The 27594-nt window shown below is 40.1% G+C and overlaps 1 protein-coding gene across 1 annotated transcript in view; it reads right to left on the bottom strand.

The window, feature by feature from the left end:
- LOC127574019 (centrosome and spindle pole-associated protein 1) overlaps window positions 1-27594 on the bottom strand; it is a 109320-nt gene that overhangs the window by 43611 nt on the left and 38115 nt on the right. The window contains exons 10-17 of the mRNA XM_052022613.1: window positions 26965-27059; window positions 22406-22502; window positions 21369-21426; window positions 17327-17568; window positions 10203-10321; window positions 5638-5749; window positions 3821-3854; window positions 3498-3617 (exon numbers count right to left, since the gene is read on the bottom strand). Of these exons, the coding sequence (XP_051878573.1) occupies window positions 3498-3617; window positions 3821-3854; window positions 5638-5749; window positions 10203-10321; window positions 17327-17568; window positions 21369-21426; window positions 22406-22502; window positions 26965-27059 (877 nt within the window). The remainder of the gene's footprint in view (window positions 1-3497; window positions 3618-3820; window positions 3855-5637; window positions 5750-10202; window positions 10322-17326; window positions 17569-21368; window positions 21427-22405; window positions 22503-26964; window positions 27060-27594) is intronic.

The following is a 27594-nucleotide window of genomic DNA, read 5'->3' as shown; positions in this document are numbered from 1 at the left end:
CATTAACATGATGTGAACCCAGACATGCTACAACAAAATGCACCATTTAACGCAGCTTTTGTTAAAGAAATATTTTTCAACAATGTCAGATTAGAACTTTTTTTTGTATATAGGGTAAATATTACTATGCAGGCTGCCTCTAAATTCTCTCTATTTATATTCTCAGAAGTTTCAAAGCTAAGCATAAATCATCTTTGTGCATACTTATGCACTCATCTAATGAGAATAGTGTGTGAGGATTAACAACTGCTTTTTTAACTGAAGATTGCATTTCTGTCTTTCACCAAAAAGGCAGAAAACGATATAACACTGAAACAATCATTTGTGTTAAACTCAGACAACAACCCAGATTCTCCCGAGGAAACCAACAGTTCTATTTAAAACTGCCAACACTTCCCCAAGTAAGCTTGCATGAATAGGGAATCCTCCACTTCCCGATTGGTGTTCACTGGGATTTTGTCAGCTATGCATTGCTACTGGACTCATCATGGGAGTCCAAAGAGGGAGTGCTAACACTCTGCAAGTCTGCACTTGTACTGCTGAATCTGCCTGCTGAATGGACCAAATCAGAAATTTACCTTTACACTTCAGAATATCTCAGAGTCTGTAATCAATCATAGTGGCTGAATAATTTGATTTCTTTTAATTAATCAGAAAAATCAGGCAAGGATTTAATAGTGAAGAGTTAAGTCATGCCTGAAGAACCCAACCGATTTTATTTTTGAAAACAGGTGAGGTGGCAGACAGAAAGATCATTTATATGGAATTCCAAAAGGCTCAAAAGTGTCTTAGCTGAAGTTGAAGCCCATAGAACCAAAGGCAAATTCAGCCAGCAATGTGGTAGAACAGCAGGAGACAGAGGAGAGTTAATGGGCCAGATCTCAACTTGGCAAGATAGAATTTGTGCTTTCCCACAAAGATGTGTGTTGTGATTGTAACTATTAACTGTATTTATAAATGACTGAAATAATGTAAGTAGTATAGGAAAAAAAATCAAAAAATTATGAAGAGATATTAATAGATTGTGCAAAAAGGCCTAACTGTGGCAAATGGAAGTCAAATATCTATTTTGGACCTAAAAAGCCTGGAATAAATTATCTTGTTTTCCCCCAATACTGCAAACCTAAGAATCCAAATAGACTTGGGGATCCATTTGTATAGAGCATTTGGACAAAAGGTCCAGAATATAATCAAAAAATGTATCCAATTTTTTTTTCTGCAGAACTGAAGTATAGAAGAAAGGATAGAAGATGCTAAAGCTGTACAAAGCATAGGATACCATGTGCAGCTCTGGGCACCACACCGTAAGGAAGTCTAGGGGCGTATACCAAAATGATACCTGGACGTTAAGGATCATATTCTAGGGTCATATTCCCTTGTGCTTAAAAAGTTACGAGGTGATTTGATGAGTAGGTAGTTTTTACACTAATTGTGAAGTCTAGGACTAAGCAGCACATCTACAAATTAAAACCAGGCTTTTCCTGACTTAAGTTAAGAAACACTTCTACAAATACAGGATGGTAAAGATTTGAAATTCGATTTTACAGATGGCAATTGATTCTAAGTAATCACTAATTTTAAATTAGTGGTCAATAGATTTTCATTAACCAGAAGTTGAGACTAAGTAGCAGAGTAGACTGGTGAGAGTAAACAGGATACTATTCCTATGTTCCTTTGCTTCCATCTCTACACTTCTGTAATTCTGATGTCCTGGACATCACTCCCTAATCGGTGAACATACCATCATCAAGCTATACTTTGAGCTCTAGAGCTTCCCCGTCAAGATTCTCCGCTTCTCACCACTCACTTCTTTTAAGATCTTCATTAAAACTTTTTCTGTTCAACCAAGATATTGGACAACTAACCAAACTAGGCTGGTGACAACTTTCCCCCAGAAAGTATCTTGACACATTTTATGGCATTAAAGACATAATTTACATGCAAGTTATTGTTATTCTGGGGGGAAAAATATCAAATAAAAATTAATACTATTTCCACAAAGAATGGTAATACATGGGTTTAAGGGGGTGCTGGTATCAATAATATTGACAAGAGCATAGGAGAGAGATATTGGTGGAGTCTTATAGGGTTCAATTATTAGGGCCACTGTTCCTCTTGTTATAAAGAAATGACCTGGACTTGGATATGGGCAGTACAATCTCCAAATTTGTGATGTTACAAAACACATTGAGTAAAGAAAAAGGGCAGAAGCAGATTTCAAGAGGACATAGACAGACTGGTGAAATCCATGAACACAGAACAGGATAAATTTAATGACATTAAGTATGAATTCTAACAGCAAGTGCACTTGTGGGCATAGCTTATCTAGATTATTAATGTCTTTCTGTGGGTGGGGTTTTCTACTTAAAAATAGTTGGCCTCGAGGATCAGGTCAGTGCCAGCGTCATGATCCAAGATGCTCAAGTGTGAGCCTTGTAGGCAAGAGAGCAAAAGCATTGACGGAACTGTCAACACATTATGTCAAATATCCTAATGGGAAAAAATATTTTACTTCAATCGTATTTACTTTGGGAGAAACAAAATGAAGAGTAAATATGATTCAATTGCTACTATTTTGAGCAAGGTGCAATAGCAGAGGGATCTCGAGATATTTTTCTTATCCATTATAGTGTGGGGGCTTTGCCAGCATATATTGCCTATCCCTAATTACCTTTAAGAAGGTTGTGGTGAACCACCTTCTTGAAACACTGGTGCCCTTTTGGTAAATGTAGCCTCAGATTGCTATTTGGCAGGAAGTTTGAAAATTCACAGCCAGCAACTATGAATGAACAATACACTCCCAACTCAGAATGGTTTGACTTGGAGTGGAACCTTCAAGTGATGATGGTCCATGTGTCTGCTGCCATCATGTGTCTAAGTAGTAGAGGTCATGGGATTGGGAGGTGCATTTTAATTTTACTCATTCATGGGATGGAACCATTGCTGGCAAGGCCAGAAATAACAAACTATCCCTAATAGTTCTCAAGAAGGTGGGGTGAGCCACTACAAGTAGGTTAGTCAACACTGACAATTCCATTTACTTCAAAAGGAGAGGAATATCTATGGGAGAGTAAGTTCCAGTTAGCTTACTATTCTTTGAATTAATTGAGTTAAATACATTTTTTGTATTTGTGTTTTAAAATGTTAATAATTTTTAATTAAAGATTCATTTTTGATTGTTTTTGAAGGTTGTAACATACATGATTATTTGAATTCTAACAGCAGTGTGCTTGTGGACATAGCTTATCAAGGCTGTCAATGCATTTCTATGGGTAGTGCTTTCTATTTATAACCAGTAAATATCAAGTCAGAGCCAGCTTCACAATCTAAGTTGCCAAAGTATGGACATGGTAGCTAAGGGAATAATAAGCATTGACAGAAATATCAGTGCATTACATAAATATCTAATGGAAAAAAAATTTAACACCATTCATATTTACTAGTTAGAAACTGACAAACTAAATAGTATGAAATGAGAAACTTAAATATGGTTTCACCTGCTTTTTCAAGAAATCCTGGTAAGTTCGTGCACTTTCTTTTGATAAAACTGCTTGTTGCTCTGGCAAGAGTCCACCATCTAAGTTTTTAACAGTAGAGGCATCATGACATTTGGCACACTGCAAATCAAATGAAGACTTAGAGTTGGTGTCTGAAGTTGGATAACATCATGTGAATTTAACATTCAGACAACCTAGAGAATAATATAATATCCATTTTCATACTGAAAATTTCAGATTCTACCGAAGTAAAATGAACAGCAATTAAGCAGGTAATAGTAGTTCACAGGATGTTGCCTGTGTCAACAGTCCTTTTGACTTACTTTGGGAGGCAAGGCTTTGATCGTATTCAGCAATCTGCGTAGATAGTGAGATATAAATAAAAATGTCGATATTGTCTACATGAATCTTAGTCATGGTAGGCTGATCCAGAAGGTTAACATGCATGGCATACACGGTGACCTGATAGTTTGGATTCAGAATTGATGTGCCCATAGAAGACGGAGGGTAGTGGTTGGAATGGTGTTATTCTGGCTCGAGGCCCCTGACCAGTGGTGTTCCGCAGGGATCTGTACTGGGGCCTCTGTTGTTTGTAATAGGATGAAAATGTAGATGGGTGGGTTAGTAAATTTGCAGACAACAGAAAGATTGGTGGAGTTGTGGACAGCGTAGAGGACTGTTAAAGGATACAGCAGAATATAGATTACAGATCTATCGGGTTACAGATACAGGTGGAGAAATGGCAGATGGAGTTTAATCCAAGCAAGTGTGAGGTGTTGCACTTTGGGAGGTCTAACGCAAGGGAAAAGTGTATAGTTAATGGCAGGACCCTTAACAGCATTGATGTTTAGAGGGATCTGGGGGTCTGAGTCCATAGCTCCCTGAAAGAGGCCAAACAAATTGATAGGGTAGAAAAGGCAGCGTATGGCTTGCTCGCCTTCATTGATCAGGGCATTGATTAAAAGAGTAAGGAAGTCATGTTGCAGCTATATAAAACTTTGGTTAGGCTGCACATGGAGTATTGTGTGCAATTCAGGTCACCCCATTATAGGAAGGATGTGGAGGCTTTGAAAGGGTGAAAAGAGGTTTACCAGGATGCTGCCTGGATTAGAGGGTATGAGCTACAAGGAGAGGATGGACAAACTTGGGTTGTTTTCTCTGGAGCATCAGAGGCTGAGGGGAGACCTGAGAAATTTATAAAATGATGAGAGGTGTCGATAGGGTTGACGATCAGTATCTTTTCCCAGGGTAGAAATGTCAAGTACTGGAGGACATGCACTTAAAGTGAGAGGGGAAATATTTAAAGGAGATGTGCAGGGCAAGTTTTGTTTAAACACAGAGTGGTAGGTGCTGCAACTACCCTCCCCATCATCTCTCCATCTAACCTCCCATACGAACCCAACTCCCCCAGTCAGCCCACAGTTAAAAATAACTCTCCCCTATTCATTGAACACAGCTGATCCTATCCTTTCCCAATCTTCGTAAATTATCACAACCTTCACACCCACCCTCCATCCCTTCATTTCCACAGCAGGACTAATTGTGGAAGATTGCCCACTGCCATCTATGTGCAAGTTAAATCCATTTTGGCAAGTACAGATGAAATGGCACCTAAGGTTTCTCAGAATTAAACTTATCGTGTTAACTACTGATAAGTCAGATTCACACAAGAAGATGACCATTTCTAATTTCTTTTTTATCCTTTCCTGCAATATCTAAGATACTGAAGTCTGTCCTGGCAAGTGCAAAACTAAAAAATGTATGGCAATGGTTCACAGGAGGTACCATCCTTGAAAGTGGAGCATCTGAGACACTGGTCATGACCATTATTTAGGTAACTTTCCTTTTCTACAGTATCCTTTTATGAGACATCACCTTAAAATAGAGAAATGCACCAGTTAACTTATTTTGACAACTCTACCAATGATGTTCAGGAAGCATGTACCAGGAGACATGCAAGAACTTGTGTTAAGCAGAGTTTTGTTTGACATGAACATCTGTAACGTGGTAAATTACAGGACAGTAATGGATGTATGTTATGTATTCCATAATACCATAGTTTAAAACATAACTGCACCAGCTGTTAAAATTGCAGTTTAACATATTAGAAACATGGCAGATGATAAAAGCTAAAACTTACAAAGATTGATTTACAGATGAAGTATGTGGATAACCTTGCATGGCTACATCAGAGAGCCCATTGGGAGGGTTGATCAAGGATATAGGATGGGCTCCAATGACTCCTGGTCCATCTATATAGTAAAGTATAAAGGATTCAGTGTTGTAGTTGGGAGTAAATGAAATAAAACATAGAATCCATAAAATATTCAGTGTTAAATAATATTGTGTTAAATAAGATAATATATTGGGTAAGTATCAACCATCAGTTCATCTTAAACATGCATCAGAAAAATCACATATCTGAGCTGACAATTTTCTGCAAAGTAGTACAACTTGACAAGCCCATCTCTACCCTCTTAGTTATATTTCAGTGTCCAGAATTACGATTACTTTTAGGAATATTTAGTGTAGAGGTTATTCTACAATTACTATGTTACAATTAGTTAGATGCTTTAAAAACAAAGAAAAAAAAGTCAAGTTATGACAGAAACAATTTAATCACAAAAAACAGGTTTTCATCAATATGGCAATTTAATTATCAGATATCCCTAAGCTTGGACATATATACGCACTCCTTAAGATAAAATGACATATCAACATATGATCATGAAAGAAGACATTCAGAGCCCAACAATAATCTCAGAAACAAAAAAAATGTCTGGCTTAACTCTATGCAGATGCAGTAAAGCTTAGTCTGCACACTGTTGCTCATTCAAAAACAAAATAATGAGAATTTAGTGCTAACACATTCCCAAAAGGGTGGAAGACAAGGACAGAAAGTCCAAGGAAACCTTGGATGTCAATGAATATCAGACTGGATAAAGGAAAAATGAAGCATATGTGTATGGGGTACTGAATAAAGAAATGAGGAGGACAAAAAGGGTGCACAAAATATCACCAGCAGCCAAGATTAAGGAAAATCCAGAAGTATTTTATATGTATATTATTTGCAAAAGGGTAACTTCCACAATTTTATCAGAATCCAGATCGCTGAGTGAAACTCTACTACTTATAAGGGAAATTTTATTCCTACTGAAGTTTTAAAATCCTAGCATTAACTATTATGTTGCAAAGTTATTTTTTAAACCATCTGAAAACTTTACTGATGCTGCCTCCTAGATCTAATTAAGTCATTTATAAAAATTTAAGAGAGTAATAGAACCAAGGTGAACATCATAGCAAACCACCTCCAAAATGTGAAAAACATCATGCATCCCACCCCCAATTGTGTGGTGAATGCACAAGATCATGAGTTGATGATACATGCACGCTTGGGGTGCTGCAAGAAGCAGTGTGCAAGTATTTTTGTACAGACATGGCAGATGGCCTTTTTTCACTCTTATACCGACCATGTCCAGTTGTTCATTATTATAATTACATGGCAATGTCCATTTGCCACTCTGAGGACTACTTTCTATTGCCTCTACGTTTCTCTCCTAGAGGACATCCCAGGTCCCCAAGCATGCAAGAGCACCACTAGGGTATCCACCTCTTCTTACTGGATGCCAAGATCAACATTGGGGAAGTCAAATGTCTGCTCCTGTGTCTGTGCCATCATTCTTATCAATGGTATCCTTAAAGCTGAACAATGATTTCCAGTGAGTGATATTTTACTCAGCTATCTGGATCTGGATGCTGATAAGATTATGGAAGTTACCCTCTTGTGTTTAATATACACATGTAAAATGCTTTCAGATTTTCCTTAATCTTGGCTGCCAGTGATATTTTGTACCCTTTTTTCCCCTCCTAGTTCTTTTAATAAGTACCTCACACATACAAACATCCACAAATGGGTGCAGGCTTGATGAAAATACTAGCAAGTTAGATTTTGCTAGTACCTGGGACTCCACAATTGGTGTGTACTAATAGGAAGATGATCCTTATTGGTACCTCTTCAGTACCAAAATTTTGTACAAAATATTCCAAGTACACTTGGAGACAGAGACTTAGAGGCATAGGGTTATACAGCATGGAAACAGGCCCTTCAGCCCAACTCATCCATATCAACTAATATGCCAACCAGAGCTAGTCCTATTTGCCTACATTTGGCCCATATCCCTCTAAACCTTTCCTATCCATGTACCTGTCTAAATGTTTTTTAAATGTAGTAATCGTATCCACCTCAACCACTTCCTCTGGCAGCTTGTTCCATATAACCATCATTCTGGGTGAAAAGTCACCATTCAGATCCCCTTTAAATCTTTCCCCTCTCACCTTAAACCTATGCCGTGTAGTTTTAGACTCCCCTACCCTGGGTAAAAGACTCTGACCATTCACCTTATCTATGCCCCTCATGATTTTATATACTCTTATAAGGTCACCCCTCAACCTCCAATGCTCCAGAAAAAACAGCACCAGCCTATCCAGTCTCTCAAGCTCTTCAGTCCCAGCAACATTCTTATGAATCTTTTCTGCACTCTTTCCCGCTGTAGCTAGACAACCAGAACTGTAGACAATACTCCAAGTGCGGTCTCACTGTTGTCTTGTACAGCTGTACCAGGACGTCCAAACTCTTGCACTCAACAAACTGACCTGATGAAGACAAACTTGCCAAACACCTTTTTCAGAATCTTGTCTACCTGTGTTGCCACTTTCAGGGAAAAATGCACTTGTACCCCAAGTTCTCTCTGTTCTACAACACTCTCCAGGGCCCAGACATTCACCATGGTAATCCTACCCTGGTATAACTTCCCAAAATGAAATACTTGTCAGAGTTAAATTCCATCTGCCATTTCTTGGCCCACTTTCCCAGTTGATCTAAATCCTGTTGTAATCTTAGATAACCTTCTTCACTGTCTACTATACCACCAATTTTGGCATCAACCTCAAACTTACTAAATGCATGCCAACTACATTCTCATCCAAATTGTTAATATAGATGACAGACAATAATGGATCCAGCACCAATCCCTGCCGCACACCACTGGTCACAGGCCTTCAATTTGAACAACAACCCTCCCTTACTACTGTCTGACTCCAACCACCAAGCCAATTTTGTATCCAATGGATCTAATCTTATGGACCAGCCTAGTACACAGGACCTCATCAAAGGCCTTGCTAAAGTCCACATAGATGACACCTACCATCCTGCCCTCATCGATCCTCTTCACAAAAACTCAAAGTTGTGAGACACAATTTCACCACACACAAAGTCATGCTGATCATTTTTCATCACTCCTTGCCTTTCCAAATGCAGTTAAATCCTTCCTCTCAGAATTCCCTCCAGTGACTTTCCCACCACCAATGTTAGGCTCACCAGCCTGGCACATCATTGCAGCCCTTCTTAAATAAAGACACAACATTAGCCACCCTCCAGTCTTCTGGTGCTTCACCCATGGCTAACGATGATATAAATACCTCTGCCAGGGCACCAATATATTACCACAGATAAATTTTATTTTATTTTATTGCTCTGTACTTATTAATATTTTAATGTCATTTTAATTTAATTTATATATTTTTTAGAATAACTTAAATCCATTTCACATTTTTAAATGTTATTGACCACCTGAGATGTTAAAGGTTGTCAGGACATTCCTGAGATTGTGCCCAAAGTCTACTTGCTGCTCAAAGCATGTTTTACTTTGCTGTACACCTCTCATAGGTGTGGTTGATCAATTTATTCTTCCTTCTGCATTTGGAAAAAAGTACATGTGGACAGGCAGGAGGCTGGGTTCAGATTAATGTGATCCAACCATTCCTTCAATCCAAAATTGCAAATTATATTCATGCTGTTCTTTTCTGGCTATGTGTTTGTGTTTCAATTGCTCCCTGCATATTCCCTTTGAAGAAAGCATCTTTTGAATAGGCCTTCATATCCAAGTTATTATAAACCTGCAACTCCCCCTCCACCCACCATTTGACTAGTCCCACATAGCAAGCTCAAAGAACAGGAGAGTCAACTCTTGTTTCACTCCATCATTGAAAGAAAATCCAGGTTATCAGATGGAAGTGGAAGCTTAATTGGTATAGTGTCCCTGCCAAGGCCCAAACAAACAGGAACAGTTGCTCAGCCAGTGTAACTGCTGCTTCAATGCTTCAGCAACCCAGATTTGATCCTGGCTTCTGGTGCTTTGTGTGGAGTTTGCATGGTTCCCTGTGAATTCTAATTCAATTTGCCATATTTTAGAATACTTCCTATTGAGTGTATGGATGTTACTTCAACATCGCACTCTTAGTGGATTTCTTTAGATTATCTCTTGAATATTTCCAGTTTTACCCGCTTTATAAAATGAACTTTCTGCAGATACCACAATTTACACAAAACTTAAAAGACAGGTTAGTCTTCACTTATAGCTATTCCTCTCCATTGAAATGAATAGGGATACAAGGGCTCAGTAGGTAATGTTGGTAGTTCACTGGACCCCTTGAAGTATCGGTGTAAAGTGCAGTCAGAATGACAAGCATCAGTTGTGTGGAACTAAAAGCCAAAACCTCCACATGGAAAATTTGGCCAAAATATTTATTATAATTTTATAAAAGCATCAATCATGATAAATTGATGCTTTTTTTTAATCACCACATGAAAAATAAAAGCTAGTACCCTTTAGTAACACTTGTTGTCCAATGTAACAATATACTCACAGTAAGACAAGTTTGGATCCAAAGGATTTCTAGCCCCATAAAAATAATATGCATTGTCATAAGGTGTATGGTAATGTTCCGTCAGCACAGGTGGTGGAGGGGGAGGAACTGTTGTAACTCTACAATTAGAAAATAAATTACATCAAATTTTTTAGGATTTAATTAGAAATGTGTTTGTTTTAATTTGTTTAATAAATCCTACATTTTTATGAACAATTTCCCAATACTCACCATGACATCAACATTTCTATTTTAAGCCAAAAAAACTATTAATTACATGTGTTTATGCCACAGTCTATATTTCATTCCATTCTCAGAACATGAACATAAGTATGCCAATACTTTGAGAAATATAACCAATATATAAAATGTATGAAAAATATAGAACTGAAATAGGTCTGCTCAGGGAGAATGAGGAGGTGATAGAAAGGAGTTATAGGCAGGTGGTCACACCGGGGCCACGGGAGTCAGGCAAGTGGGTCACAGTCAGGAGGGGAAAGGGGAAAGGGGAAGGGGAAGAGTCAGGTACTAGAGAGTACCCCTGTGGCTGTACCCCTTGACAATAACTACACCTGCTTGAGTGCTGTTGAGGAAGACAGCCTACCTGTGGCAGTGTCTCTGGCACAGAGTCCGGCCCTGTGGCTCAGGAGGGTAGGGAAGGAGAGAGAAGGGCACGAGAGATGGGGGACTCTATAGTTAGGTGGGCAGACAAGCAATTCTGTGGACGCAGAAAAGAAACTCGGAAGGTAGTTTGCCTCCCAGGTGCCAGGGTCCAGGATGTTTCAGATCGCGTCCAAGATATCCTGAAGGGGGAGGGAGAACAGCCAGAGGTCGTGGTACATGTTGGTACCAACAACATAGGTAGGGAAAGGAATGAGGTCCTGATAAAAGACTATAGAGAATTAGGAAGGAAGTTGAGAAGTAGGATCTCAAAGGTAGTAATTTCCGGGCTACTGCCTGTGCATAGTGACAGGGGGTATAGGAACAGAATGAGGAGGAGGTTAAATGCGTGGCTGAGGGATTGGAGAAAGGAGCAGGGATTCAGATTTCAGGATCATTGGGGCCTCTTCTGGGGCAGGTATGACCTGTTCAAAGAGGATGGGTTGCACTTGACTCCCGGGGGGACCAATATCCTGGTGGGGAGGCTACTGGGGAGGGTTTAAACTAGAATTGTTGGGGGGTGGGATCCGAACTGGAGAGACTGGAGAAGAGGTGTTTGGCTCTCAAATAGAGAAAGCTAGTAGTAGGTATGATAGGCAGGTGATAGAGAGGAGCAGATAGGGAAGCAGATCCTAGAAAGGTGTGAAAATAACAGAGTTGTTGTGATGGGGGATTTTAATTTCCCAAACATCGATTGGCATCTCCAGACAGTGAGGGGTTTAGATGGGGAGGAATTTGTTAAGTGTGTTCAGGAAGGATTCTTGACACAATATGTAGATAGGCCTACAAGAGGAGAGGCTGTGCTTGATTTGTTATTCGGAAATGAACCTGGTCACGTGTCAGATCTCTCATAGAGACAGGTTTGAGATGTGTCTATTTTAACACAAGGAGTATTGTGAACAAGGCGGATGAGCTTAGAGCTTGGATCAATACTTGGAGCTATGATGTGGTGGCAATTACGGCGATTTGGATGGCTCAGGGATTGGAATGGTTGCTTCAAGTGCCGGGTTTTAGATGTTTCAGAAAGGACAGGAAGGGAGGTAAAAGAAGTGGGGGGGGAGGTGGCACTGTTGATCAGAGATAGTGTCACGGCTGTGGAAAAGGTGGATGTCGTGAAGGGACTGTCTACGGAGTCTCTGTGGGTGGAGGTTAGGAACAGGAAGAGGTCAATTACTTTACTGGGTGTTTTTTATAGGCTGTCCAATAGTAACAGGGATATTGAGGAGCAGATAGGGAAGCAGATCCTAGAAAGGTGTGAGAATAACAGAGTTGTTGTGATGGGGGATTTTAATTTCCCAAACATCGATTGGCATCTCCGGACAGTGAGGGGTTTAGATGGGGAGGAATTTGTTAAGTGTGTTCAGGAAGGATTCTTGACACAATATGTAGATAGGCCTACAAGAGGAGAGGCTGTGCTTGATTTGGTATTGGGAAATGAACCTGGTCAGGTGTCAGATCTCTCAGTGGGTGAACATTTTGGTGATAGTGATCATAATTCTATCTCCTTTACGTTAGCACTTGAGAGAGAGGAACAGACAGACTAGAAAGGTGTTTACTTGGAGTAAAGGGAATTATGAGGCTCTCAGGCAGGAAATTGGAAGATTAAATTGGGAACAGATGTTCTCAGGGAAAAGTACGGAAGAAATGTAGCAATTATTCAGGGGATATTTGTGTGGAGTTCTGCATAGGCATGTTCCAATGAGACGGGGATCACGAGAGGATACAGGAACTGTGGTGTACAAAGGCTATAATAAATCTAGTCAAAAGGAAAAGAAAAGCTTACAAAAGGTACAGAGAGCTAGGTAATGTTAGAGATCTGGAGGAGTACAAGGCTAATAGGAAGGAGCTTAAGAAGGAGATTAGGAGAGCCAGAAGGGGGCATGAGAAGGCCTTGGCGGGCAGGATTAAGGAAAACCCCAAGGCATTCTACAGGTATGTGAAGAGCAAGAGGATGAGAAGCGAAAGAATAGGGCCTATCAAGTGCAGTAGTGGGAAAGTGTGTATGGATCCGGAAGAAATGGCGGAGGTACTTAATGAATACTTTACGTCAGTATTCACTACAGAAAAAGATCTGGGGGATTGTAGTGGGGACTTGCAGTGGGCTGAAAAGCTTGAGCATGTAGATATTAGGAAAGAGGCGCTGAAACTTTTGGAAAGCATCAAGTTGAATAAGTCGCCGGGACCGGATGAGATGTACCACAGGCTGCTGTGGGAGGCGAGGGAAGAGATTGCGGAGCCTCTGACGATGATTTTTCCATCGTCGATGGAGACGGGAGAGGTTCCGGAAGATTGAAGGGTTGCGGATGTTGTTCCCTTATTCAAGAAGGGGAGTAGGGATAGCCCAGGGAATTACAGACTGGTGAGTCTCACCTTAGTGGTTGGTAAGCTAATGGAAAAGATCCTGAGAGGCAGGATTTATGAACATTTGGAAAGGTATAATATGATTAGGAATAGTCAGCATGGCTTTGTCAAGGGCAGGTCCTCCCTTACGAGCCTGATTGAATTTTTTGAGGATGTGACTAAACACATCAATGAAGGGAGAGCAGTAGATGTAGTGTATATGGATTTCAGCAAGGCGTTTGATAAGGTACCCCATGCAAGGCTTATGGAGAAGATGAGGAGACATGGGATCCAAGGGGACATTGCAGTGTGGATCCAGAACTGGCTGGCCCACAGAAGGCAAAGGGTGGTTGTTGAAGGGTCGTATTCTGAGTGGAGGTCGGTGACCAGTGGTGTACCTCAGGGGTCTGTACTGGGACCCTTGCTCTTTGTGATTTTTATAAACGACCTGGATGAGGAACTGGAGGGGTGGGTTAATAAGTTTGCGGATGACACGAAGGTTGGGGGTGTTGTGCATAGTTTGGAGGGCTGTCAGGGTTACAGAGGGACATAGATAGGATGCAAAGTTGGGCTGAGAAGTGGGCATATGCAAGTTCAACTCAGATAAGTGTGAAGTGTTCATTTTGGTAGGTCAAATATGATGGTAGAATATAGTCTTAATGGTAGGACTCTTGGCAGTGTGGAGGATCAGAGGCATCTTGGACGCTCAAAGCAACTGCGCAGGTTGACAATCGGGGAAATGAATTTAGGAGCCGAGAGGTATTGTTGCAGCTATATAGGTCCCTGGTCAGACCCCACTTGGAGTACTGTGCTCAGTTCTGCCCACCTCACCACAGGAAGGATGTGGTAGCCATAGAAAAGGGTGCAGAGGAGATTTACTAGGATGCTGCCTGGAATGCAGAGCATGCCTTATGAAATCAGGTTGAGGGAACTCGGCCTTTTCTCCTTGGAGCGACGAGGATGAGGGGGAAACCTGACAGAGGTATATAACATGATGAGAGGTATTGATTGGGTAGATAGTCAGAGGCTTTTCCCCAGGGCTGAAATGGTGGCCACAAGAGGACATAGGTTTAAGGTGCTGGGGAGTAGATATAGAGAAGATGTCAGGGCTAAGTTTTTTTACTCAGAGAGTGGTGAGTGCATGGAATGGGCTGCCGGAAACGGTGGTGGAGGCGGATACGATAGGGTCTTTTAAGAGACTGTTGGATAGGTACATGGAGCTGAGAAAAATAGAGGGCTATGGGTAAGCCTAGTAATTTCTAGGGTAGGGACATGTTTGGCACAGCTTTGTGGGCCAATGGGCCTGAATTGTGCTGTAGTTTTTCTATGTTCTATGTTCTACCTAGTCTAATTAGCCAACATAGGTGTTTAACCTCCATGGATAGTAAACTAAACCTTTAAACGTTAACTTAAGTTAATCAATGGCAATGAATTGCAAGTATTCACATAACTGCAAATTTTCATACATACTGTATCTAGTTCAGTTCCCCAAATTCTAGTCTAAGATATTCAATATAATTATTGTCCAACAACTCCAAAACTGTGCATGTTACCAACATTGCTCTGACTGAAAATTTCTATGAAAAGACAGGACATAAAATGTTTTTAAAATCTGAAGTCAGGTAGAGCTTTTTTGCGTCATTTATTGATACTATACTCCTACATCACACTGCCACAGAACTATTCAACATAAACTCCATCACACTTTATCTGAACAGTCCTTTCTATCACACTGAAGCACATTGATACTCAGATCAATGCCCAAAGTTATGACTGGCAGATTGCTGCTTTAACAGAATTGAGTTGATTCCTAGATACAACAAAAAATGGTCACGATGAACAAAAAGCTCTATACATATTACCAGGTATACATCTCCAAGTCAAGATAGTTTGCAGATTGGAAAGGGACTTGCTAGTGATGTTACTCCATATCACTGTTGATCCTGTCTTTCACAATTGAGCCAAGAGACCATGAAATTCAGTTAATGTTACCTAGGCAAGTTAATGCAATGCATCTCGCAACCATTCTGTAATTCTAATAATGTGCTGAATCAAGACAGTCAACAAATCCAATACTAGGGGTACAGATCTAGTGAACAGTTTTTTCTTCCACTTTACAAAGCTTCTTCAGGTGTTACAATAGTTGGACTAGTCCAGACATCTTGATAAATGTTCTCTCTCTTTATTAAACCCATACAGACGACAAAAGATGAGCCACTAGTTACTGACTATGCAGTGTCCGCATTGCTCTTGGTGCTGACATTGCTGGTCCCCATAAGATTCCTATTAACAGTCACACCAAAAGATGTTGATAAAGGAGTACTTAGCAAGGCTTGTGCTATTGAAAGCCACCCACCTGAGAATCTAATCTAATATCCAACTCCTGCTCTATCCTGTCATGGGTAGATCAAAAGGAGTTGTGAATGTAGGTAAATACCATATAATTTTCAGCAAGGGGCTCTGATCATTACCTAATAACAAAATAAATGTTACTGAAACAGACAAGTGATTTGTCTAAGTGGAAATCTAAACCTAACCTGCTAAATATATCTGGCATTTTCTCTTTTTAACCCCCCAGTTTGAAGACTTTCATTCTCTCCACCAGGGCTTCAGTGGTGTACTGTCTACAAGATGCACTATAGGCTTCTTCAACAGCATTTCCAAACCCACAAACCCTTATCACTAAAATGACAAGGGCACCAGGCAAACGGGTACTCCAATTTCCCATCCAATTTGTACATCCTTCTAAATTTGAAGTATTCTGCTGAGGTCAAAATTCTGGAACTCTAACAATACAAATATCTTCGTATCAATGATCTGAATGAAGGAACTGATTGCATTGTTGCCAAGAAAGGTGGAGGAATAGGTAGTGTCATGGAGGCAGGGAGTCTGCACAAGGACTTGGACAGATTGGAAGAGTAGGCAAAGAAGTGGCAGATAGAATACAGCATAAGGAAGTGTGGGGTTGTTTGGTAGGGGTTATTTGGTCTTTTCCTCCTTTGCCTAGCCTCTGTCTCCTTTTTTCTACCCTCCTTTTTTCCTCCTTACCTTTGACTCATCCCCCGGTGGATCTACTCTCCCCTCCTGCCTCGCACCTGCCTATCACTATCTCTTACCTGCATCTATCTATCACCACCTTGTGCCCACACCGCCTCCCCTCTTTTATCCATCTATCACTGCTCTGCTTTTCCCTCCTATATATTGGGCTTCCCCTTTTCCTATCTTCAGTCCTGAAGGATCCTGACCCGAAACATTGACCGCCTTCTTTTCTCCATGGATGCTGCCTGGTCTGTTGAGTTCCTCCATCATGGTGTTTTTCATCTAGATATTCCAGCATCTGCAGTCCTTTTTTTCCTCTGATGTACTGCTGAGGCTTTATTAGGTGTTGGTCAGACTGCTTTTGGAATATCGTGAGCAATTTTGGGTCCTGGATCTGAGGAAAGATGTGCTGGCCCTGGAGAGGGTCACAAGAATGATCCCAGGAATGAAAGGCTTAACATACGAGGAGCATTTGACGTCTCTGGGCCTGTACTTGATGGAATTCAGAAGGACGAGGAGGGATCTCCTAAAACCTACAGGATACCAAAAAGCCTGGATAGAGTGGACATGGAGAGGACATTTTCATTGGTAGGACAGTCTAGGATCCAAGGCCACAGCCTTAGAATAAAGGGCTGTCCCTCTAAAACAGAGGAGGAATTTCTTCAGCCAGTGGGTGGTGATTCTGCCACAGAGAGCTGTGGAGGCCAAGTTATTGGGTGTATTTAAGGCAGAGATTGATAAGTTCTTGATTTGTAAGGGAGTTAAGGGTTATGGGGAGAAGGTGGAAGAATGGGGTTGAAAAATAAAATCAGCCATGGTTGGATGGCAGAGCAGACTCGATGGACTGAATAGCCTAATTCTGCTCCTATATCTTATGGTCTGCAGCAATTCAAAAATGCAGCTCACCACCACCTTCTCAATTGCAATCAAGTGTTGGTCTTGCTACCAACACCCTCATCTCATGAATTAACAACCTAAAATGCAACCCTACATTTTACAGCAAATTTACATTTTCCCAACTTTTCTATTAACAGATTACAAAAAGGTTTAAAAGCATAGGTAAAATTTAGTTGTCACACTTTTACCTCGGAGCCATTATATTCCTAAGGGGGTTCCACATTCCACTGGTCAGGCCAACGTTAAGATTCCTATCATCAACTGCAGGAGTCTGGAAAGCTACCCTGGGGCGCTCTGGTGGCTGTCCCTCAGCAGATCCGTCATCACTTGAATATTTTGCAATATGGACTCCACTTCTTTGGTCAGGAGCATCACGCCTGCGGGAATCGTGTTGGTGCATAATAGCACCAAACTGCCTTATTCGATCTGGCTATAAAATAGAATCGAGAATTCCAACATGCCACAAAGTTACATAGTTTCATCAATAGCAATCACCAAAATGCATTTACATTTACTTTCACAGAAAACATTCATATCATTTTATGTAAGGGTAAAAGAAAACAGATACTAAATTCCAAACCATAAAAAGTAAATTAAATGTTATGACAGCAAGTTGGCCCAATTAACGAGTCTAAGTAATGTAGAGTTTGAATGGATGCAAGTACCATATAATTTTCAGCAAGAGGCCTGATCAATACCTAGTAACAAAATAAATGTTGCTGCAACAGCCAAGTGATCTGTCTAAGTGGGAATCTAAACCTTAAACAGGGACTCAAAGATTAGCACTTAGACACTGTTGGTGATGAGGGGGAAGGAACCTAAATTCAGAAGTAGAGTTTGAGATGTGGTAAATGGCTGAAATAGATTACACTAAGTAGGCAAGCTTGTGGAGAGATAACAAAGATTTTAAGTACAATATTTTAGGGTGGCAAGTGTGGGGAATGCAGTGTGAGTGTTACAATGCAGCAGCCAGTAAAGTAATTGACAATGGCAGAAAAGAACAAAAGCAAGGAGGAATAAGACGGCTTGAAGATGGGTTACATGCAGAGTTATGGACAATCTGGATTTTTACAGATTGGAGAATAGAACCTTGCCCAAGAGAGAGAGTGTTTGAGTAAACTAACTTCAAAGAGATGAAGGGAAGGATAAAAGTTTCAATAACAAAAGGGCTAAGGCAGGCTATAATCCAAAATGAAAGTAGCCCTGGTTATGGATAGCATGTGATATTAAAGTTCATCCTGGGGTTAAATGGGGTGATTCAGAAATGGAATTAGTGACAAAGGAGCAGAATTGTGGCAGATGCTGAAGACAGTGTCTGTGGTCTTCATGACTATAGAAATGTGCCTCCTCCAACACTTTACATTGCCCAAGCAACTTGAAAGCAAAAGGAAGCCAAAATATCAAAACAAATGATGGAGTTACAATTGGGTGTCATCAGCATTGGTATCAAAATCACCACCATACTCATGAATTAATTCACCCAGGTATATTGCAACAATCGGATAAGGAACAAGGAAAAGCATTAGAAGTAACCATGGGAGCCAAAAACAGTCTTATGATTAGCCAAGGGTTATCTGGAAAAGAAATCTGTGCACAGTGGTGACAGTAAGAAGTAAAGCTATTTCATCCATGCCAAAAGTCTATTAAGGACCATCTGGGCCAATAAGGAATACTGTAGGGCAGTTTCAAACAGCTTATGGCTAAGTTGCCAAATAATTATGTTACATCAGTCTCCTACTGTAGATGATATTGTGTTCCAAATATCCTCAGTATTGCATAGAATTAATATTAAAAATATAGAGTATCTTCTAAACGTTAAGAAAATTAAAACTACAGAAAAGCAAAGTTTTTGAAATCCAAGTGTGCACATCATTTAAAGTTAGCAGAAAGGTACAAAAGTCAAAAAAGGCAAATGAATGCTGATCTTCAAATCTCAAGAATGTAAACTAAAGTATGAGTTTAGTTTACAAGAAATTATGCTTCTCAAGCATTTCCAAGAATCTTCAGCCAGAATTGTCAAGCAGATGACCCATCTCGGCCTCCTCTAGTGGTCCCCAGCACGATGTAGATGCCAGTATTCAGCCAATTCAATTCATTCCATATGATAATAAGTAATGGCTAGGGCCATTGGATACAGCAAAGGTTATGGACTCTGATGACATTCCAGCAAGAGTACTGAAGACTTGTGCTCCAGAACTTGCCATGCCCTTGGCCAAGCTGTTCCAGTATAGCAACAACACTGACATTGACAATGTGGAAAATTAACCACACGTCCTGACAACAAGAAGCAGGACAAATCCAACCCAGTCAATTACAGCCCCATTAGTCTACTCTTGATCATCAGCAAAGTGATAGAAGAGATAATCGATAGAGCTATCAAAGCAGCACTGGCTTAGCACCAACAAGCTCACTGAAGCCCAGCTTGGGTTCCAACAAAGTCACTCAGCTCCTGACCTCTTTACAGCTAAAGATGGACAAAAGAGTTTACGTCCAGAGGTGAATTGAGTGTGTATATCAGGCAGCATTTGATCGAATTTGGCATCAAGGTACCCTGGCTAAACGGAGGTCAATGCGACTCATGGAGAAAAAACCCTTTGCTGGTTGGAATCATACCTAGCACAAAGGAAGGTGGTTGGAAGTCAGTCACCTCAGCCACAGGACATCTCTGCAGGAGTTCCTCAGGGGAGTGTTCTAGGCCCAACCACCGTCAGCTGTTTCATCAATGACCTTCCTTCAATCATAAGGTCAGAAGTTAGAGTGCACAATGTTCAGCACCATTCGTGACTTCTGAGATAATGAAGCAGGTCCTGAGCTGACAGGTGGCAACATTCACATCAAACAAATATGGGCAATGATGATATCCAAAAAGAGAAAATCCAGCTATCAGCCCCTGATGTTCAATGGATTACCATCAGTGAATCCTCCACTACCATTGACCAGAAGCTGAACTGGAGTAGCCATATATACAATGTGGCTGCAAGTGCAAGTCAGAGACTAGGAATCCTGTGGCGAGTAACTCACCTCTTAACTCCCCGAAGCCTGTCCATTATCTATATGGTTCAAGTCAGAAGTGTGATGACTGCCTGGATGAGTGCAGCTTCAATAATGCTCAAGTAGCTTGACACCATTTGCTGAAAACCCCTCCCCAAGCATTGTGGGAATACCCACACCTCAAACACCGCAAATCATCACCATGTTCTCAAAGGACAATTAGGGATAGGCAATTAAATGCTGGCTTAGTCTGTGAAGTCCGCATCCCTTGAATAAATAAAAAATAGTTGCATGGAGCCTTGATTAGATGGCATCTAAATTACTACATTCAAGCTTGGGCATTACTGATCAGGAAAAATAAACTAGCCCTGGATATGTTGCACTGTAGATTCATAAGAATGCTTAGCATGTTAAATCATTAGGAGAAGTTGCATAAAATTAGTTTCCTTTTAAGTATGGAAGATTGGTAGATGATCTAAATATGGTATTCAAAACATTAAATGTTGTTGGTGCAAGAAGGCACTAGGTGGAGAGGTGCTGGGGTAAGTTTTTCCACACAGAAAGTGGTGGTTATCTAGAACTAGCTGCCAAAGGAGGTGGATGGGCAGATACAATTACAATATTTTAAAGGCACTTGGACAGGTATATGAATAGGAAAGGCACAGAGGGATATAGCCCAATGCAGGGAAATGGGATTAGCATAGATAGACATCATGGTCAGCAAAGACAACGTACAGTATGGATTCCATGATTTGAAAGGGTAAATGCAATAAAATTATTTTCTCCGATGGGAAGAATCAAATTTTAAGATTAGAACCAGGGTACTTAAGAATTAAATCAAAAAGCAATGTTTAAAAACTTTTTTAAACTCTTGTACCTGCACCAATTCATTAAAAGAGCTATTCAACTAGTCTCAAGCCTCTGCTTTTTCTCTACACTCTACAACTTTCCTGTTTACATCTCCAATTTTCTTCTGTAATTTACACTCTTTTTCTTCCAAATGTGAATTGTTGTGGTGTAATACTGATGTAATTAATCATCATGCAACCATAGTAAGGATAAATTCCCATTTCTTTCTCCTGCTTATGAGATAATCATAGAATGTCTCCAATGGAATAATTTTAGACTTTCAAGTAACAAACAAACCTATGCTCAGAATGTATGCTGAACCTAAGCATTTGCAAAAGAATTCATATCCATATTCAAGGTACAGAATGATGAAAAAAGACAAATTCTTACCTCCTTCTCTGGATCCACAGCTCCTGAAGCAGCAACATTGAGCTCAAGTTCCTTCTCCCTACGGAGTAAAGGCAAAATTATTCCAACTGATAGATTTTCCCTCAAATTTTCCACACTTTCTCTTTTCCAGGATCAGCAACAGGCCCCAAGACGGATACAAAATAATTATTTACTTAACCAGTTTTCAACAGAATTGCCCCCAGATCTACAGAGGAAAAAAAAGCAGTTCTACTCAGAACTGCCAAACTTTAGCTACATAACTATGGGAACATTCAGGACTCCCAAGTGAAGGCAAAAGTCCCAAAGGTCCACACAGTGGATTGCCACTGAAGGGTCAACTTTGCTTTGCAGTTGACTCCTCTGGAATCCAGTGGTGGAGTACAAATTTCCACAGATTTTCCAGGATTTAGGCTGGGAAATCTGCCCATTGAACCTGGTGCAGTATCAGTGGACCAACTAATTTGAAAACAGAAACTCAAGAGAACATATTTTGTTTTTTTTTATCTAATTGAATTTATTTTAACTTGATTTTTTTTCATTGTTTCGTAATGTTTTTAAGAATTTTAGCAAGTCAATAATTTTACATTTTTACTAGTTTTGGTGATTGTGAATGTCCTTGATTGTGATTGTCTTCAATCTCCTTGATAGCTTTGACACCCAATATGCCTGGGATGCGATTTAATTTTCTCTCAAATCATTTCTGGAAGAGTCTGTCAGTTTTGATTGGAAAGATCCTGCATTACATTTATTCAGTGTAAAAACAGTGAAAATGATAGAGAACAGATGACCAGCCCTACCCTCTTAATACTGAACCGATCCTTAACATTGAACAGCATCTTAACCAAATAATTATGTAATTCATAATATATCAGCTCATATTTGTAAACTAAAAGCAACCAAGATTCGCTTCAAGGAAAACAAAATACTGCAAAAAAGTGGATGAATTTAAAGTACTTTCATACCAGTTACAGTGCTAATAACCTTTATGTATTGAAATAAATTTATAAAGCAATTCACACCAAATATAAGATGTATACCTTTTCTTGCTTTTCTGCCTTTCTGATATTTGTTCCAACAATTCTTGTCTGTATCTTTCCCTTCTTCTTCTTTGAGCACTCTCACGCTCATTGTTACCTAAAAATTGTGATTAACATCAATAAAATTCACTAAGATAAAAGAATTTTCAAATATCTAATTCCATGATTATGAACAATAAACTAATTTAAAATCTTTTGGCAAACAAAATCAAGGGTGGCCCAGTATATCTGCAGTAACTTGTATTCAGCAACATTTGACATTTAAATCAAATAGTCGATGAAAAAAGGGAAATTACTCTAATATCTGTATAATGCACATCTGGGAGCCACCACGCATGATGCACACAAAAGGAAAAATGATAATTTTGTGGTTTATACAAGATAATTTTTGATAATTTTTCAAGAGAAATCCTACATACAGCATTCATCAATGTTCTGCTACATGATAGAATTTTTAGGCCAATGAGCATAGGATAGCAGTTAGAAGTTATCATGAAAGAAAATAAATAAATATAAAAAGGGCTGTTGAAGGATGTTCAACATAGATTAGAGACTGAAAAAAATTCTCAGATACAGAGGGCATTACTGAGGTGAAAAATGAGTATTATGCACCTATCTAGTGAATAACAGGATGCTTGCTAAGGAGATGGAAATATCAATATTCCTTAAGGTAAAAATAGAAGTGTTTCAAAGTTTTATGGTAATATAAACAGAAAACTAAGTGATCTCATTGAACATATCCTGGAAAGTAGACTGGTAGTAAACAGTTCTTTTTTCAGAAGGGAAGTGTATAATGCATCACTCGCGTATGATGTTGAATTCGTTACTTTTTATTGGTAGGTAGTGATACTCATCTGGGCATAATTTCAAAGGCTGCATATGGGACAAAACAGAGATATAGTAAACAATAAGAAAGACTCATGACAGGATGGGAAAGATGTAAAATGTACAGACATAAGCCTAGAAACTCAATTGTGTAACATCTCTTTCAAAATTGTGTAATTGAAAATCATTTTATCACACTGTGAAACACAATGGTCATTTTCTGTCACTTCAGAAATTTATTTATGACATCCCAAAGGAGGTTTTCCTGTCAAAGGCAGACAAGTTGATATAATTCCCCAAGCTGTTGTGACGAAGTTACTTCCTATGCAACAGTCATTTTGAAGTACTGCAGAGAAACTTGAACCATGTTATCCCAGGAGTGATCATCATAGGCTACTCCTGGTATTCCCAGCACCAGAATGGGATATTGGCCAATATTAACTTACGTGTATCCTTTGGCCCATTCTATCCCATCACCACCCATGGATCTCCATCCCTACACAAGCCCAATTCCTTGACCTTCTCTTTTCCAATCAGAACCATTGATTTTGCCAGTCATCAACCCCCACCTCTAGCACTGATTGTTTCAGTGATCAACCACACTCTCATTGATTCTGCTGGTCATAATTCCACCCATTCTCCCCCCAGAAGCACAATGTCTGCCAACCCAGATACAGCTGCCTCACTAACATTACAAAAGCCACTCTCTGACCTAAACATTACAAACAACAGTCGTGACTTCTCCACCCACCTCATCCAACATCCTTCCCCAACCTCATAACTGCTAATCCTGACACCCCTACTTCTGACATTAATTCTGCTGGCCCCAATTCTCACATTCCAACCTTTAACGATTCTGATGGTCGCAATGCCCCAATCTCACAGATTGATTGTGCTCATCCAGATCTGACCTCCACCATTCCATCTCCACCCTCACCAACTTAACATTGTAAATTGGATCCCAATCCACACATTAAGAATGCCAGCTTCTTGAAGGATTTAGTCACAACATTCCAATTTTAAACAGTTTCCATTAGAAGTGTAGGCACGAACATTTATAATAGTTAAAAAAAAACAGAATACAAGACTTGGGGAAAAAAAGGGACTAAATGCCATACCCAGATTCAATTAACCCTGGCCTATAATCCCTTTTAGTTTTTGTCCATAGTTCATCAGAAATCAAAGATAGAATGGGGAAATGAAGCCAAAAAAATTGACCCAGGACTGATGATTTGACCATAACTAAAGCATCACAAATACAGTATAAGCATATACTTATAATGGTACATATATGGAATGATGTACTTATGTATCTGTCTGGATGGCATGCAAAGCAAAGCTTTTCACTGCATCTCAGTAAACGTGATAATAATAAACCACTTACCAACATTAAATTTTAGCAATGCAATCAAAGATCCAATGTATTAGACAGGATGTAGTTAAAATTACTCAGTTTCCACAGGTTACAACTTTCTCTTGCTGAAAGTGACCAAATATTCCTTGTGACCCCCACCACACCCCCCCACAGAAGGAAAGCAGCATTCATAATTGGGAAAGAGAAAAGGATGACGCTTTGAAGTGTATTGAGAGAATAAGATGACACTTTGAAGTGTATTGTGCATAACAATATTTCCAGAATAGGATATTCAGAAAATTTAAACCATTTCACATACTTTTAGTAATAACTATGAAACACAAGTAAATTTATAGATGATGCCTTTCCACGACTTGGAAAGTTTCAAGGAAAACATTGGGCCAAAACTTATGCCAGCAACACCCTATCCATACTTGCTGCTGTCCCAAATATCAAGTGTGAACTTATCTTTCGCAGATTCACTGCTGTTCATCTGTGCTATGAAGAAGTTCCCTTCTTAAACTGCAAGGCCCTGCACATCAGTAGGACCCTGCATGACTTCATTCTGCCCCTTGGAGAGAGGAAAGGGGAAGGGGTAGCCAGAACATCAGCAGCAAAACAACTAACACAATGCATGGGATGTACCCCAGGTTGCTGTGGGAGGCGAGGGAAGAGATTGAGGAGCCTGTGACGATGACCTTTGCATCGACGATGGAGACGGGAGAGGTTCCAGAAGATTGAAGGGTTGCGGATGTTGTTCCCTTATTCAAGAAAGGGAGTAGGGAGAGCCCAGGGGTTTACAGACCGGTGAGTCTTACCTCAGTGGTTGGTAAGCTGATGGAAAAGATCCTGAGAGGCAGGATTTATGAACATTTGGAGAGGTATAATATGATTAGGAATAGTCAGCATGGCTTTGTCAAGGGCAGGTCCTCCCTTACGAGCCTGATTGAATTTTTTGAGGATGTGACTAAACACATCAATGAAGGGAGAGCAGTAGATGTAGTGTATATGGATTTCAGCAAGGCGTTTGATAAGGTACCCCATGCAAGGCTTATGGAGAAGATGAGGAGACATGGGATCCAAGGGGACATTGCAGTGTGGATCCAGAACTGGCTGGCCCACAGAAGGCAAAGGGTGGTTGTTGAAGGGTCGTATTCTGAGTGGAGGTCGATGACCAGTGGTGTACCTCAGGGGTCTGTACTGGGACCCTTACTCTTTGTGATTTTTATAAACGACCTGGATGAGGAAGTGGAGGGGTGGGTTAATAAGTTTGCGGATGACACGAAGGTTGGGGGTGTTGTGAATAGTTTGGAGGGCTGTCAGAGGTTACAGAGGGACATAGATAGGATGCAAAGTTGGGCTGAGAAGTGGCACATGCAGTTCAACCCAGATAAGTGTGAAGTGGTTCATTTTGGTAGGTCAAATATGTTGGCGGAATATAGTATTAATGGTAGGACTCTTGGCAGTGTGGAGGATCAGAGGGATCTTGGGGTCTGAGTCCATTGGACGCTCAAAGCAGCTGCACAGGTTGACTCTGTGGTTAAGAAGGCATATGGTGTATTGTCCTTCATCAATCGGAGAATTGAATTTAGGAGTCGAGAGATAATGTTGCAGCTATATAGGTCCCTGGTCATACCCCACTTGGAGTATTGTGCTCAGTCCTGGTCACCTCACTATAGGAAGGATGTGGAAGCCAAAGAGAGGGTACAGAGGAGATTTACTAGGATGCTGCCTGGAATGCGGAGCATGCCTTATGAAAGCAGGTTGAGGGAACTCGGCCTTTTCTCCTTGGAGAGACAGAGGATGAGGGGGGACCTGATAGAGGTGTATAAGATGATGAGAGGTATTGATTGGGTAGATAGTCAGAGGCTTTTCCCCAGGGCTGAAATGGTGGCCACAAGAGGACACAGGTTTAAGGTGCTGGGGAGTAGATATAGAGAAGATGTCAGGGCTAAGTTTTTTACTCAGAGAGTAGTGAGTGCGTGGAATGGGCTGCCAGCAATGGTGGTGGAGGCGGATACGATAGGGTCTTTCAAGAGACTGTTAGATAGGTACATGGAGGGGAACAAAATAGAGGGCTATGGGTAAGCCTAGTAATTTCTAGGGTAGGGACATGTTCGGCACAGCTTTGTGGGCCAAAGGGCCTGAATTGTGCTGTAGTTTTTCTATGTTTCTATCAGGCATACATAGCTGGCTGCCAAATACACTGAAGTTCTTGACGTGCCTCAAATTAAATGTTTTTCATATAGATACACTGAGAATTTCTGAGAAAGTTGACTCAGAACCAAGTGTATGCTGAATTCCTGGTTTAGAAACTACTTCATAATAAGGCTGCAACCAACATGTCGGTTAATAACATTTAATAAAAGTTCTAACTTACCTAATAATAAACCAGTACCAAATATAGCATCATCCTTTACTGAAGCAGACTTGGACCGTTCCCTTGGTGAATCACGTACTTCATTTATCAAATATCTATTGGAATAGAAAAATATTAAGACTATGACAGAGGTACTATTACTAGATGGCAAGACATAATCAAAAGGTAATATTGTCCTTATAACAAATGCAAAACTAAAAATAATAAATCTTCCTGGGATTAAACAAAAAAAACTGTGATATAAATAGCAACACACACCATACCAACTGTGCCAGAAAATTGTCAGTATTTAGTCTCATTACTTTACCTAGTACTTTTCTTAATCTAATAACAATTGTTCTCATTCCCTCTTGCCGCATTATTTCCTACCAACTTTGGAAGGCTGTTCCCTGTGGCATGAAAACTAAACAAATATTTTCTGTCTGTAGCTTAACAAATTATTGCTTTGGAATTTTCCACTTACATATAAAGCATTCAAAAAGATGCATAGATGTTTTTTTGTGCAGTGGCAATAGTTTACAAGCACTATGTGCTTTCAAAATTAAGTGCTGTTGTAATGCAGGAAATTTAACAGCTAATTTGGGTAAAACAAGCCCTCACAAACAGCAATGTGATAATATTGATGTTGAT

Source organism: Pristis pectinata, chromosome 9, assembly GCF_009764475.1.
Source record: "Pristis pectinata isolate sPriPec2 chromosome 9, sPriPec2.1.pri, whole genome shotgun sequence".
Lineage (NCBI taxonomy): Eukaryota > Metazoa > Chordata > Chondrichthyes > Rhinopristiformes > Pristidae > Pristis > Pristis pectinata.
Note: the sequence above shows the minus strand (reverse complement) of the source record. Positions and strands in the feature narration are given on the sequence as shown.